The sequence below is a fragment of the Geotrypetes seraphini genome, chromosome 9, assembly GCF_902459505.1.
Source record: "Geotrypetes seraphini chromosome 9, aGeoSer1.1, whole genome shotgun sequence".
Classification (NCBI taxonomy): Eukaryota; Metazoa; Chordata; class Amphibia; order Gymnophiona; family Dermophiidae; genus Geotrypetes; species Geotrypetes seraphini.
This window is the reverse complement of record NC_047092.1, coordinates 177,872,384-177,888,811: the sequence shown is the minus strand read 5'-3', so window position 1 is coordinate 177,888,811 and position 16,428 is coordinate 177,872,384. Positions and strand designations below refer to the sequence as shown.

At 42.8% G+C, this 16,428-nt stretch overlaps 1 protein-coding gene across 6 annotated transcripts in view; it reads right to left on the bottom strand.

Annotated features, from left to right (window-relative positions):
* Window positions 1–16,428, bottom strand: part of ATP11B (ATPase phospholipid transporting 11B (putative)) — a 136,360-nt gene extending 119,932 nt beyond the window's left edge. For 5 of the 6 annotated variants that reach the window (XM_033957955.1, XM_033957954.1, XM_033957956.1 and 2 more), the window contains exon 1: window positions 16,276–16,427. In XM_033957955.1, the coding sequence (XP_033813846.1) occupies window positions 16,276–16,302 (27 nt within the window). In that variant the 5' untranslated portion in view covers window positions 16,303–16,427. Of the gene's footprint in view, window positions 1–16,275 lie in introns of all 6 variants that reach the window. The other variant, XM_033957957.1, reaches the window with a different exon arrangement.

Here is a 16,428-nt window from a genome sequence, read left to right as displayed (position 1 = left end):
GAGCTTCTTCTGGGAATATGTTAATAAAGACACATACAAGCATGTTGACTTTATAAAACAAACTGTGAAACCAGATCACCACCAGATCTGTAGTAAAACATTTAAAAGGTGACAAGAGTAAAAACAAGTACAGAATAATCTCGTTATAACGGACTTCAAGGGACCTGGAAAAACTGTCCGTTATATCCAGAGTTGCATTTTTTTTAAAAACTTTATTTAGGTCAACTTGAAACAACATACAATCAATGAACAACAGTTCCTGCACAAGCATATCAGCAACCTCAAGAACAAAACTCAGCAAAACATTGGTATGGCAAAAACCAGAACACTAAAAGATGTTCTAAAGCATTATGTCGTACTGTACTGGAAAGAAAAATAATCTGTCATTTTCCTCTGGGCTGCATTTTGATACTGTATCACCGGCACGCCACGCGCCTTGTAGGCGGAGCCTGCATGTCCATTATAGCCGAACAAAACTACTGCTAAAGCAGCTCTAGGGACCAAATTGTTTCTCTGTTATATGTGAAATTCCGTTATATGCGGTGCTTTTCTGCATGTTTGTAAAGGCACACGGCCGGGATCAGTGGACCTCGTCTGCTAAAGATGATATTCAGTTATAAGTGAGTCCGTTATAACGAGATTATACTGAACTTGCGAAGAGGGGACAAATTTATCCCTGTGTCATTCTCTACATACCAATCATCTTGCCCTTATCATTACAAAATGGAGGGTCCTGCTAAGTAGTCAGGAGCTTCATTTTTAAATCTTAATATGGTGTACAACCCTCCTCTAACTAGCATAGTTGATCCAAAAAACTTGTCCTCACCCTGGGAGAAAGCCTCCAAAAAACGATTCATTTCTTCAGACCAAGACCCAGGGAACTTGTAAGACAGAGGCTGTGCGGAAATAGTAGGTGTCAAATTAGGATAAAAACTTGTATCAAAAAACTTGTACTGCAACTATGGAAAATTGTAAACTGTTGACTTGCACTGTATATTATGTATGTCAACCTATAACCCATTCTAAGCTCTTTGGGGAGGATGGAATAAAAAACTAAGTAACCCCCCCTTTTACTAAATCGCGATAGCCGAATGTTCCGTGCTGCTCCCGACGCTCATAGGAACTCTATGAACGTTGGGAGCAACGCAGAGCATTGAGTGCGGCTCCCTGTGCTAATAACCACTACTGCGGTTTAGTAAAAAACTGTGTTGGGGGGGAGGGGGGGGGGGTAAATAAATACATATTCTTGCATGGTCAGAAACGTTTCTAGGTTTTTCCGAGCTCTTAGGGCTCCTTTCACAAAGGCGCGCTAGCGGTTTAACGCGCGTAATAGCGTGCGCTAAACCGCCGGATGCGCTAGCCTCTTGAGCAGCGTGTGATGAAAAGTCGCGCGCGTTAACCCCATTGGTGCGACTTTGTAAAAGGAGCCCTTAGACAGATATGATGTCATTTAACGGCACAGACTATCGCTTGTGTAATTCATCCTTTAGGTAGAGGAGAAAAGTTATCACACAAACCATGTCCGAGATGGATTAATTCTCTAACCTTACTCCAATTTTATCTCCTCACCCCATCCACTCAGAAAATTATATACAGAAAATGAAGTAAGGAAAAAAAAAATCATTTAAATCAAGTTTTACTAACTGTGAAATTTAACTCCTCCTAACTGGAAATGGTACTGAAAAAAATGGGATGACAAGTATTTGCACATTAATTTTAAAATGTGTTTCCTGTAGCCAAGTCAGTCATCAGATCAGTCTCACAAACTATGCCTGAGGAAAGGAAAAAGCAACCAACCAAAGTGTTTCACATTTTACTGTTTTTAACCCCCACAGATTAAAATCTGCATAAAGAAACCTAATTTAACCTCTAACCAGGATCTTTTCACAAAGCATAAAGTTAACCTGGGCAGTGTAGAGAGCCCAAGAAAGAATGGAGCTCACTTGCTTGCAGCCTCCCTGATCTTAAGATGGTGACCCCTCTTAACCCTTTCAGGACCAAGGGACATATTTGTCCCATAACTTTAAAATCCTATCAATTTTGATTGGGATAGTCTACAGTTCTAAATTTGATATCTACGGATTCCATAGGATACTGCCTTTATGTAAACAAACTGGTTCCGACATTCATTCATTAGCGTCGTTGCTAGATTGACGAGAAGATTCACTTGCCACACTGTCCATAAGCCAGAAGTGTGATTTTTTTAAATAAAAATAATGATATTTCACAAAAAAAAATCAATTTTTTGGCATCTGCAAGCCCTTTTTACCATAAAAATGTCGTCAAAACCACAAAAATTGGCCTACGATCCTTATGGTCCTGAAAGGGTTAAACCTGGCCTCTTTCTAACATTGTTGCTTTTTTTTTTGGGGGAGGGATGTAATTCGAACTTATGCTACTGGTAAAGAGTCCAAAAAATCATCCAAAAGCATAAAGTCCATGCTCACTGCTCATATTTGACTTTTAAAAGGCCTCCTGCAAATGGTGCTGTGTTTTAATACTCACCTTTCGATATTTCATTCAGGATTTCAAAAAGCATGGATCTATCTTGCCACCTAAATGCCAAAGATTGCAATTTACTTAAGTCAAGCAGAAAAAAAAAATAAATAAAAAAATCTAGGGGCCCTCTTATTAAAGGATGTTAAGCCTTTAATGCAGCTTCAGCACAGGAAAACATGTGCTTTGCTGCATTTTGCTTCTTTGCACATGCTAAAAATCATGTGTTATATATTTTCATCCTCCTTTACAAAGCCACGTGGCTTTGTAAAGTTGGGACTTTATAAAAATACTAGCTGATTACCTGGCGTTGCACAGATAGTTATTTATCCCAAAATGTCCCACAGGAATGTCCCTCTCTATGGGGCTGAACTTGGACTTAAACGTTATCGGGAGTGTCAGTATCTGTCGTTTCCGATATTTTTTACATGTCACTCCCCTTCCCACCCCCACAGTATTTTTCCCCAGATAGTAAGTGATATGTATACCAAGTTTGGTTGAAATCTGTCCATGCGTTTGAGTTATGCTGGAACATACATACACAGATATATTTAAACATCTATCAAATCCCCTCTCTCCTGCCTTTCTTCAACAGATCAGCATCTAGATACATTTAGCAGAAAAAATACGGTTCTAACACTAAGCTTAGCACAAACTAATGAAATTGAGGTGTGCTAAACACTAAGAAGCCCATGTTACACCTATGGGCTTTTTAGCATTTAGCGCATGCTAAGCTTTGAGAAACATAGAAACATGATGGCAGATAAAGGCCAAATGGCCATCCAGTCTGCCCATCTGCAATAACAATTATCTCTTCCTCTCCCTAACCCTAAGGGATCCCACGTGCCTATCCCAGGCTTCTTGAAATCAGGCACAGTCTCTATCTACCAGCCTTTCTGTAAAAAAGTATTTCCTTAGATTACTATTCTTCATTAACTATATATCAGTTGCAAACCCTCAAACTACTATTTGCTATAAACACACCCACTATAGGTGGAAATGCCACAATTTTTAAAATTATATATGCAAGTGATCCAAAGAAAAATATTAATATTGCAACCAATAAAAATAAAGTAATCTACTTCAAAAGGGACCAACTACAAAACTCAATTCTGGCTGAAATAAACAAGTACAGGTGTTTTTTACACTTATTTTGTTTTACCTCATGTTCTTCTTTCTTATGGCAAAGAACAAAATTAGAGGATTTATTGGAAATTTAACGACTATAGATAATGGTCTCAAGTCAATTCTTTCCTCTCAACTGAATCTTTCAACATCTAGGAGTCATCTCTCTTGCAAAACTCAATTCAAGATTTTCAAGTTCTATTGCTCTGAACAGTGGCATGTATATTATACAAATGGTCAATAGATCAAGACATCAAAAGAAACTGAATGATTGTACAACATGACTGAAACCAGAAAATCAAGTATATAGATATACCATATTTTTCGTTCTATAAGACGCACCCCCCTGTAGAGGAGGAAAAACCAAGGAAAAAAATAATTATTCTACAGGAGCATCTGGTGCTGGGAAGCCCGAAGCAGCCCGCCCGCAACCAAAGGAGCTCACCCGCCCGCAGCCCACAGCTCAAAGCCGCCCGCAGTCCCCCAATACCTTTTTAAAGTTGCGGTGGTCCAGCGCGCTCTCCTGCTGGACGGCTGGTTTTGGTAGCAGAGCGGTGCGACGGAACACGACCTTTGCGCTTCCAGCCTGGTCCCGCATCGCTCAGTGATTGGCTGAGATTAGGTCTCATCAGCCAATCAATGAGCGGCATGGGACCAGGCAGGAAGCGCAAAGGTCGCGCTCCTGCGTTGCGCCGCTACCAAAGCCAGCCGTCCAGCAGGAGAAAGTGCTGGACCATCGCAACTTTAAAAAGGTACCAGGGGGGGGGGGGGAGGTGTATTCGCTCCATAAGATGCACCCACTTTTCCACCCCCTTTCTGGGGGTAGAAAAAGTGTATCTTATGGAGCGAAAAATACGGTATATAGGCTTTTATGACATGTTTTAAAATGGAGACTGCTGTTAGCTTGTTATACAAAATGGCTTGGTACGTGAAAAAATGGCCCTGAAGCAGTGGACATAAACTGAGCTCCACGAAACGCTGGCCACGTTGGTATCTCTTCGATACACAAGCACTGTTTAAGCTAAATACTTTTTCTATTACTAAAGTGTTGAGTGATAGCTAAACTGAATCTGTTCGAAATTTCTGTCGGCTCAGTCTCAATTGAATGAAACTAGATGAAAGAGTGTAGACATATTGAAAATAAGAGAAGAGAAAAAGACACTAGCAAAAACGATATTTATTTACATCATATCAATTAGAATATCTATTTCTAGTATATTTATTACAGATAGAATACACGGATAAAAATAGGAAGAAGGCCAATGATTGGAGTCAGGGAGCAGCACAACCACGCCGAATATCTGTGAATACGACTGTGCGTGGGCTCCGTTACTGAGGCCTCTTCCTATACACACATTTTCTAGTATATAAGTGTTACATACTTTTTCATATATATATATGGGAATATTGTGAGTAATAATGTTTTAAAATGGGACACGCGAGTCGCATCCTAGTGGCATCCTGACTTAATATCATAATATCGGCTTATTCCTCTCCTTTTCAAAAGCTTTACAGCTGCTCTTTAAGTTAAACTAACTTTTGTCACACTTACTGCCTGCTCCCTTGCCTTTTGGGAGCCCCAAATTCTCTTTGGCAATAAAGCTTCTTTCCTTCTTTGACAATGCTAATTCTAATAAAGAGTCTTAAACGTCTGCATTGGGAGCTGACATAAACCCATCAACGTGGAAAACGGAGAGTACTTCAAACTCTGAAAATAGGCCCCTTCTGCCTGAGAAACCACAACTTCTACATATCAGAAGGCAGATGCCCTATTTCTTTTAATAATGATTTGGAATACACTTCCAATGAGCACAGAAGTTCTGAGGAAGAGGAATTCATTTCCATGTAAACACTATTTTCAAAAATGTGCCCTGTGCTGTATTTATGAAAATGATTGCTAACCTTTGCTTTCCAATCCAGCTCACTAACATTCCTCAAGAATGCATTTACCTGTGTATTGGAAAACTTTGTTCTGTTAGCTAACCATGTGCTTTCTCTGCCCTGCAGTCAGATCAGTTCTATTACTTATCTTTTTCCAATTAGCTTCTAGCTAAAGAGATTTGCAATACTGCTGTAGTTATGAACGTACAAATATCTTAAACAAATGACAAAACATTTTGTGAATGAAAAGATGAGAAAAAGGGAAAACACCTAACATTACTGGCAGATAGAAGAGATGGGTAGATCTTTGACTATCTAATCAGAATAATAATCCACATTTTTTTCTGACCAGGGAGAAAACGGAGCAGAATAAAGAAGCAAGAGCAATTGCCCAGACCTTTGTCAATCACTAACAGATACACTTAAATTTTTTTTTTTTTTCCAAAATAAAACTTGGGTAGTAAAAGGACCCCTTTGAATGTTATTCTATCTGTATCAGGAAGCCAGTGAATGTAGGCTCAGCACAAGGGTATTAGCCACCTTGAGCAAATCTCCAGCCACATGTCCCTTCCCCTCTTCAGTTATCCAAGAGTTCACAAGAAGCCGCCCTGAGAGTTTACATTTATCATCACCATCATCCCAATAGCTGGACAAGATGGTGGCCTGCAGTGAGCAGGGACTATCCGAGATGACTGGCAATAAATAAGTCAGACTGCTGAATATAGTCTCCCAACTTCACATGGATAAGTTAGAATTACCAAATCATTAAGCGTGGCAAGAAAACTAATCAAAAGCATGTAAACAACTAGCACGAGTTCTTCAGATTTTTTTTTTTTTTTTTTAAATACTAACACTATATTTTTAACACTCTCCCTCTGAGACTTGTCTGACTCAGCCTAAACAGGGCCTTAAATAGCTCCCCTCAAAAGAAGAAAACATTCATCTCCACTCCCCTGGCCAATGAGACAACCTCACTGTGTACTGGTTCGGTCTAGGAACAGGACTCCACAATCCTACTCATTCTGAACATGCAGAGAAAAATGTGGTGTCTTTCCTAATTCTTACTACATGCTATGGACCCCAGCCAGGAATTCTCTGTGATTAACTAGGTTACAATCAGGAAGAAACTTCAAACGGCTCTCTGTGGGAAACCTAAAAATGTATATAAAAAACACAAAACAGTGTACATAGATGAGCTATGCTAACTGTTCTCATATGGATTTACAACCTTGGCAAGATAAAAAGCTTAAAAAACGATGGCAGATGTGGGAGATCAAGTATGAGTTATGAGGGACTAAGAGTGATCGCAGATTGGATAGGCCTTAATGGTTCTTATCTAGCATTATGCTAAACATGTTTTTGCTCTTTCTGAAGCCTCTACCCTGCATATAATGAATACCAAATTAATATCAATATATTTACAGCGTACTCCAGTATAATGCTATCAAAGGATGCAAAACGGATCCTACACCGTACTATGACATGTCAAAACTGCACTGGATGTCAGTGGCGTAGTGAGGGTGAGAGCCGCCCCTCACCCACCCCTTGCACTTCCAGTTGTTTACCGCTGCGAGTAACAACTTCAACGTGCTCCTCGTGACTCCGGTGGCTCTCCCTTTGACGTCACTTCCTATGTGCGGCACCCGGAAGTGATCTCAGGGGGACAGCCGATGCAGTCGCGAGGAGCACATTGAAGTTGTTGCTTGCGGCGGCGAACTACAGTTATGGGGGAAGGGGAGGGAGATGGAAAAGGGGAGCGTGCATGTGGTGAGTGGAGGAGAGGAGTGGTAAGAGGCAGAGAGGGCGGAGAGGAGGAGGGGTGCCGGCACCCCCACCAACATAGCCCCTGGGGTGGGCCGCCCTCTTGCCCCCCCTTTACCACAACACTGCTGGTTGTGGTAAGCACTGGACATATTTCCAATTAAAGTAAATGTTCAACGTCACTGTACAGTATAATATAACATAGCGATGTGCAGGTCAGACTATAAAAAATCAGAATTCTGAACACAGCAAAACAAACACCACAAAACCCATTCAGTGAGAAAGTGAAAGCACCAGGAATTTTAATAAAACTTACGTAACACAGCACAACAGTTCATGCCAAATGCAATTATGACAGGTGACACAATAACACAATTTGAGTTTAACAGATTATTTCCTTTTTTGCACTGATGTACATCAAGATTATGCCATATGAGAAAACTTTTCTTCTTACTCAGTCTTCAAAATAATAATAATAATGTATTTGTATGCTGCCATACCGGGGAGGTTCTAAGCGGCTCACAACACAAGAACAATACATATGATTCTATCAAAGTATCCTGGTGAAATACAAGGAGCTATATACACATTTAAATGCTGAAATCGAATGGTTCTCTTTAATCTAATTTAGATTAGTTTTAGTTGGCCAATCAGGCAGGGGGTGTGTCTCACGCCAGATAATACGTCACTCCGCTTTTAAACAGAACGTTGTGACTATTTATAGCCTAGAACGCCACGGCCATGTTTCCTGATTAAAAATCTATAGCGGGAAGCATGAGTCGCTTGATATAAGGTATGTCTGAATGTTTGCGATATTTATTGGTGTAAACTTATTAGAAGTGTTCTAAATAAGATAAATTATAATACAATTTTACTATTGCAGGGGGATTCCTTGATACAGCCCATTCGGGGCGAAACATAGTCTATGTCGGAGTGCTTACCCCCACCCGCGTAGATAAAAGATAAGTACTTGTTAAGTCAAATAATTAAAAGTAAATAAAAAAACAAAAAATGCTATAGAGACCTATGACGACCATGGTTGCCGTAATTAGTCTGTATGCCTTTTGAAGAAACTAGACATACAGCACGGTTCTTCCGAGGTCTGTGGGTTTGAATATATATATAAACATTTGAAGACCCTTTCAGCTAATGTTCTATCTTTTGATGTTTAAAGAGGTCTAAAACTTTTGAGTCTGATATAATAGAGTTGTATAGATAGGAATGCAGTGATAAAATGATAAAAACATAATAAGTTAAAAGAGAAACATTAAGATATAAACTTATTAAATAAACGCCTCAAAACTCACCTATTCCTGAAATACCTAGACAGTTGACCCACTCCTCTCTTTCCCCTCGCCAACGGTGTTCCTGCCCTTTCTCTCTATTGTTCCCACATCCCTGAAGTTATCTCAACTTGTACTTCACTAATCTTTTGTAAACCGCATAGAACTTAACGGTACTGCGGTATATAAACTGTTATTATTATTATTTTAACAATTTCCTAAAATCTAAATAAGAAGCTTCTAACGTTATTTTACCAAGCCATGTATTCAATTTGGCGGCCTGGAAAGAAAAGGTTCGATCATAGAATGAAATCCCACGCTGCTTGCTTCTTGTGACCCTGGGCATGTCACTTACGTAATCCCCCCATTGCCCCAGGTACATTAGGTAGAGTGTGAGCCCACTGGGACAGATAGGGAAAGTGCTTGAGTCCCTAAATGTAAATCACTTAGGCTATAAGTGGTATAGAAATACTAAAATAAATAAATAAATAAAATGTTACTTTATAACAGCGGTCTCAAACTCAAACCCTTTGCAGGGCCACATTTTGGATTTGTAGGCATGTGGAGGGCTGCAGACAAAAATAGTTAATGTCTTATTAAAGAAATGACAACTTTGTATGAGTTAAAACTCGTTATAGTTTATAAATCTTTCCTTAATTGCTTCTGATCATTTCCGCTATACACAGCTGAAAGTAGTGCGACATGCAGGAAGTGAAGTTTAGATGGTTTTTCACTTCCTGCATGTCGCACTGCTTTCAGCTGTGTATAGTGGAAATGATCAGAAGCAATTAAGGAAAGATTTATAAACTATAAAGAATTTTACCTCATGCAAAATTGTGATTTAGATTCTAATCTAAAATATCAACTGCAAGACAAGATTTTGGTGTAGTCCTCTAGGCTTTTTTATAGAGGGGAGAATCAATATCCAACTTGTGTCTTAAGGGTCTCGTGGTTGCGTACACAACCGCCTTCAGCTCTCACCTCCTCCAGCACCGGACACAACCGCCATCTTACATCAACCAGTCACCGCCAGAAGTGCCAAATTTCACGAGAGTTCACGAGATTACATACACACGCACAAGCTGCACTGCCTCCAATGGTTACCTTACGTTCTGGAAAGTTGTCCGCCTCACTGCTAAACATAGAAACATAGAAGATGACGGCAGAAAAGGGCTATAGCCCATCAAGTCTGCCCACCCTACTGTCCCTTCCTCTTAAGTCTATACCTAGTGACTATTTATTCAGATTGACTCTCTTAGGGATCCCCTATAGGCATCCCAGTTATTTTTAAAGTCCCATTTATTCTTAAAGTCCAACACGATGCAGGTCTCGATCATCCCATCAAGTCTGCTGACCCATCCTCTTAAGTCTAGTTTGACCCTCGTAGGGATCCCACATAGGTATCCCATTTATTCTTAAAGTCCAGAACGCTGCTGGCTTCGATCACCTGCGCTGGAAGCTCATTCCAACGGTCAACTACTCTTTCTGTGAAGAAGTACTTCCTGATGTCGCCATGAAATTTCCCGCCCCTGAGTTTGAGCGGATGCCCTCTGGTGACAGAGGGTCCCCTGAGAAAGAAGATATCATCTTCCACCTCGATACGTCCTGTGATGTATTTAAATGTCTCAATCATGTCTCCCCTCTCCCTACGTTCTTCTAGAGTGTAGAGCTGTAGTTTGTTTAGTCTCTCCTCGTACGAGAGACCTTTAAGACCCGAGATCCTCCTGGTGGCCATCTGTTGAACCGACTCGATTCTAAGCACATCTTTACAGTAATGTGGCCTCCAGAACTGTACACAGTATTCCAGATGAGGTCTCACCATGATTCTGTACAATGGCATTATGACTTCAGGCTTCTTGCTGACAAAGCTTCTACTGATACATCCCATCATCTGCCTTGCTTTAGATGAAGCCTTCTCTGCTTGATTGGCAGTTTTCATGTCTGCACTGATGATTACTCCTAGATCTCGTTCCGCCGAAGTACTATAACCTCTTGTAGGCGCTTTCCTGCATCTGTATGCAATTGTCCTCTTCACTCCACCTCACAATCATGTACAGATGCAGGAAATCGCTTGCGTGAGGTTACAGCAGTGAGGTGGGCAACGTTCCAGAACAATGATAACATACCGAGGGCCTCAAAATAGTATCTGGCGGGCCGCAAGTCTGAGACCACTGCTCTATAATATCACTAACTAGATAATTTGTCTTACTGCATTAAACATTACATGGATTATGTGCATTGACTGGTGCAAAGAAAAGGTTCACCTAGCAGGCCAGTATGGTGTTCAGAATCATCATACACCAAAATAAAATCGTACCCTGAATATTGACCTACAAAGTTTTAGGGGACAATTCACTAAGGCGCTAAACTTTAACGCGTGCATGTTAGTCTATGATGCATTAGCGTTTAGCGCGTGCTAATCGGTTAGCACACCTTAGTAAAAGAGGGGGTAAGGGGGTCCTTTTACTAAGCTGCAGTAAAAAAAAAATGAATTTAGTGTGCCCTAATGCAGGTTTTTCCTCTGCACGCTAAATCCTTTTTTACTGCAACAGTAAAATGGCCGACTTTCCATTTTCTGTGCTAATGTCACCACTGGCATGCAGTCATTAAAAAGAAGTTATCAAGTTAGCATTTATAGACACTTATTTTGTAGGTAGTAAGAGTTCATGTGGTAATCCTGTGCTAATCAGTTAGAATGTGGTAACGTAGCTGCACTAATGAGTAGCATAGAAATGCTTGACACACCCCCTTCATTCAAAAATAATAAATAATGTGCAGATCTGGAAATCATGCTTGAGCACGTCCCATGGTGCATCATTGCAATAAAGGTGTACCGGCGTTTACCGCAGCTTAGTAGAAGGACCCCTAAGACCTTTTTCCTCAATTTGAGTCTTTGGGAGGAGACTAGTGAATTAGGTCTTACTGGGGTAAATCAAAGCCTCTGAAGAAACTTTGCTGTCTCTACATAGATAACTCACTGTATCCCATCTCTCACACACAGTCTTTATACAAGTCAGTCACTACTGGGGCAATTCTATTACCCCCAAGATTCTTTATACTGTGCCCAACTTTGAGTGCACATCAAAAATTGACTAGTGAGATCGGAAACCTCAATAATTAGGTGCCAACAATCAAGTATTGATATTATTTACTTATATTTCTTATATGCTACTTCTATTCGAAATGGTTTACATTCAGATACTCTAAGGGCTCCTTTTACGAAGGTGCGCTAGGGTTTTTAGCGCATGCACAAAATTACCGTGCGCTATAGCGTGCGGTAGCCGAAAATCTACCGCCTGCTGAAAAGGAGGCAGAGGCGGCTAGCGCGCTCAGGAATTTAACACGCACTGTACTGCATGCGTTAAGGCCCTAGCACACCTTCGTAAAAGGAGCCCTAAGTATCTCTCCCTATCTGTCCCAGCAGTCTCACAATCTAAGTACGGTACCTGGGGCAACGGAGGATTAAAGGACTTGCCCAGGGTCGCAAGGAACAGCATGGGAATTTAACCCACAATTAGAGAATGACACGGGGAGAGATCCCCGCAGTGAGCCGCGGGGAGCCTGTGGTTTGGCTGCGGGCTTCAGAGACTCTATACTCAAATCGCCGCAGACACGGGGAAAAAAGTTTTCACCGCCCGCAGGCGCAGGTGAAAAGATTTGTCCCCGCAGGCCAATGTACCCCCTTCAAAGAACCGCTATTTACCGTGTCTTCACCGTGAGTCTTTGGTCGTGACCGGGTGTCATTTTTTTTCCGGCGGCCATGTTTGTCTTCGCGTGGTCTGTCTCCTCAACCCGACTTGCACGTTGCCGCATTGACTCCGCCCCCTAAGAAGAGGACCAATCGCTACTGCCACACCTGTAATTAAACCTCCTTCGCGGCTTTCTCCTCCCTCTGACGCGTCACTGATGACGCTACTGTTGGGAGGTTTGCTGCTTTCGCTGGGAAAGTCGGAAAGGTTCACTTGGGGGGGGGGAGATAGGAGGATCAGCGGGGGTTCGGCTGGGAGGAGGTTCGGGGGTTCGGTCTGCCTCGGTGCTCCAAGGCCTGGCGCCATTACCTTTTTCGCCCCTCCCGCCCCCCCCCCCCCCCCTTGGTACGCTACTGCTCTCCAGCTTTCCTTAGTTTGCCGGTTTTCTTTTTCGGCCTTGTTCTCTGCCGGGTCCTGCCTACTTCCTGTTTTCATGAAGACAGGACCCGACAGAGAGGAAGGCCTGAAGCGGGCAACAGAAGTGAATTGTGAATGCTGCTGCTGCCCGATGAAGTTCAGGACATCGAGGAAGGAGCAGGGTGAAATCGGCTGCTGGCTTGGGGGTGAGGGTAGGGAAAGAATCGTGGAAGTGGAGAAATTGGCACGATGGCACGAAAGAAAGAGGGGGACCAAGGGGGACTCATGAAATCATCAGACAAAAAGGTAGGAAAAATGATTTTATTTTCAATTTAGTGATCAAAATGTGTCAGTTTGAGGCTTTTATGCATGCTGCAGTGACGGTGACGGGGCGGTGAATGTGATGGCAGTGGCGGTGACGGGGCGGTGAATGGAATGGATGGCAGTGGCGGTGACGGGGCGGTGAAGGAAATGGCAGTGACGGGGCGGTGCAGAGGATGGTGAGACGGGGACGGGGCGGTGACGGGGACCAATTTTTTCACCGTGTCATTCTCTACCCACAATCTCAGGGTACTGAGGCAGGAGTTCTAGTCCACTCCTCCACACTATTTTATAAAGCACGGTGCCTAATTTAAACCACATATATCTGAAAAGGGGGTGTTGCCAGGAGTGTTACAAAAAAATTACACACGGATTTACAGAGTTTGCCCTAAGTGTGCCCAAGTTGGGCGCTAGCATTTACACCTGCTTTTAGCAAAATGTAAGTATGGCGCTTATCGTTCAAGTTTTTTTGGTACTGAATTTTCTACGCCATTTATTGAATTCCCTCCTGCATGACTTGAATAATGAAAGTCACACACGTGTGCGCACACATATGCATGTGAATGTCAAAAAACCTGCCCAAGCTCCATCTAGTCCCACTCTGGCTAGAGGACAGAAAGCGAACCAAATATTGAAAGAAAATACAGTATAAACTATTGCTAAATGAATGCAACATTAATGCCCATTTCAAACGCACACATTTGGTTTTTGATTACAGCTTAGTTTGTGGACAAATTTTCCTGTCTTTTAGTAAATATTGCAAAGTTGTGCTTTATTATGGCTTTGTAGGGCAAAAGTCATTTCATTATGTTTAGATTGCTAATAATTAGAGAGGAATTTCTCTATGATTCAGCCAGAAAAAAATATTTTTGTACACATTGTACATCTTCTCATATCAAAGGGATGTTCCCAGACAGAAAGAAAAAGGGGAAGTAATTGTCCTGCAAATGTAAAAAGACTATAAGAACGAGCAAGGTAAAAATTCTATTTAAAACTTAACTAATCATGTAATACTTGCAGTTTTATACCCCTAAATAAGTTTTTGTGCTACATTCAACAAAAAAAGGCAATAAAGTTTTAGCCTCTTCCTTCTGTTTGGCACCAGTAAAACGTACAATTACAATTAAAACACAGTGCTTTGGACCCAGCAGTTTTCCCCCTTTCTTCCAAGTTTCCAGTTCTCCGCTGAGCTCTGACACCACAAGTCTTCACCACTAACCAAGGATCCCCTTCTCTTATTTACATCAATTTATTCAGGTACTCAAGCATTTTTTTTCAGAGGGTGGCTTGCTCTCCCACCCCCCTGGTAATCTGGGACAACTGCACCCAGAATCAGGCTCCTGGGTTCTCGCAATTAAGAATCTACATCCAGGTGTGGTGGGCACTCTCTGCACCAACATCCCCAGCTCTGGAAAGCATGAGATCTAGCCCAGAAAATGAACCCATAGTTCCTGACAAAGCACCACCCCAGAGTTGGCACTGTGCTGCTGCTGCTGCTTCTGCAAAATAAATCCATTTTCAGGGGGTAAACAAGTTATTTTCAAAAAGCCAGGATGCTACCGGATAGTCAGGGCATGAAACTTTCCAACTGTTGATAGCAAAAGCGGTGGCTTCCTGCTTCATCCAATTTGTTAGCGGCTGCTCAGCAGAGCATACAGAATACCTAGATACCCTTCAAACCAGTGGTCTCCAACTCAAACCCTTTGCAGGGCCACATTCTGGATTTGTAGGTACTTGGAGGGCCTCAGAAAAAATAGTTAGGGCTCCTTTTACGAAGCCTCCGTCAGCGGCTTTATCGCACACATCTTTTTAGCGCACGCTAACCCCTGCGCTAGCCGAAAAGCTACCGTCTGCTCAAGCGCGGCCAGCAAATTAGCGCATGCTAAACCGCGGGAAGGGGTAAAACGCAGACCTCACGGGACCTCGCAGATCTAAAACCGCACGTCCTTAAAAATCTGAGGTCCGTGCCACTTATAGTTAGTTTCTGGCTCTGACAGACCTCGAAGACAATTTAGCGCTGACGGATCTGTCTCAGCATAGGGAGGGAAAAGTGTTAGGATCGGTCAGCGCTAAAATGTCATCGAGGTCTGTCAGAGCCGAATCCTTTAAACCGGTTTCCTGCAGCCCCAGTAAATTTAAAAATCTGAGGAACGCGGCTCTGACAGACCTCGATGACATTTTAGCGCTGACGGATCCTAAAACTTTTCCTTCCCTAAGCGGAGACGGATCCGTCAGCGCTAAATTGTCGTCGAGGTCTGTCAGAGACTAACTACAAGTGGCACGGACCTCAGATTTTTAAAGGATGTGCGGTTTTAGATCCGCAGTCCGTCAGGTCCGTCTTTTATTCCTTCCCCTAAACCGCTAACGTGGCTTCGTAAAAGGAACCCTTAATGTCTTATTAACGAAATGACAATTTTGCAGGAGGTAAAAACTCTTTATAGTTTATAAATCTTTCCTTTTGGCTAAGTCTTAATAATAATATTGTCATTTATAGCTAAAGAGACTTATGATCAAGAAACTGATTTATTTGACTTTTGGGATTATGATAAACAGACCGAGGGCCTCAAAATAGGAGCTGGCGGGCCGTGAGTTTGAGCTCACTGAGTTAAGGGGAACGGTTAATCTGCTGGCTGGGTTGGAGGGCAGAACAGGACAATCAAGCCATTGTGACCTCATTGATGAGGCTGGCTATTATTGGTGGAATGAGGCATTATGACATCACAATCTCAGCTCTGCTTCCCAAAGGCAAACAGGATGTCATGGTTACAGTTTAGCCAGTGGTCTCCAACTCCAACCCTTTGCAGGGCCACATTTTAGATCTGTAGGTACTTGGAGGGCCTCGAAAAAATAGTTAATGTCTTAATAAAGAAATGACAATTTTGCATGAGCTAAAACTCTTTATAGTTTATAAATCTTTCCTTTTGGCTAAGTCTTAATAATAATATTGTCATTTATAGCTAAAGAGAGATATGATCAAGAAACTGTTTTATTTTACTTTTGGGATTATGATAAACAGACCGAGGGCCTCAAAATAGGAGCTGGCGGGCCGCGGGTTTGAGACCAACTCGGCCTTTCTCCCCTTTTACTCCCGGAGCTCAGGTCGGTTAAGTCTTGGCTCATACACGGAATGAGCGTCGAACACTGCGCGAGAGGGGGCACGCGCACCAACACGCCGGGGAAGGGAGGGGAGGAGTCCGCAGCGCGCGCCACGGCCTCCCTGACAGGCGCTAACCCCCTTGCCCAACCTCCCTTTCCGCGGCCCGACCGACCCGGGGGAAGGGGTGGGGGGGGACGGGACCTACCAGCTGCTGCCGGACCCAGCGCAACATCGCAGCCGGCCGCCGTCCCGAGGCGCTCAGTCCCGGCTCTCCATGGCTGCGTCCCCGGCGCCGCTCCACGGCCGCTCGGCGCTTCCTCCTCCGGCCGCCAGCCTCATCCTTCCCCCCCCCCACCCC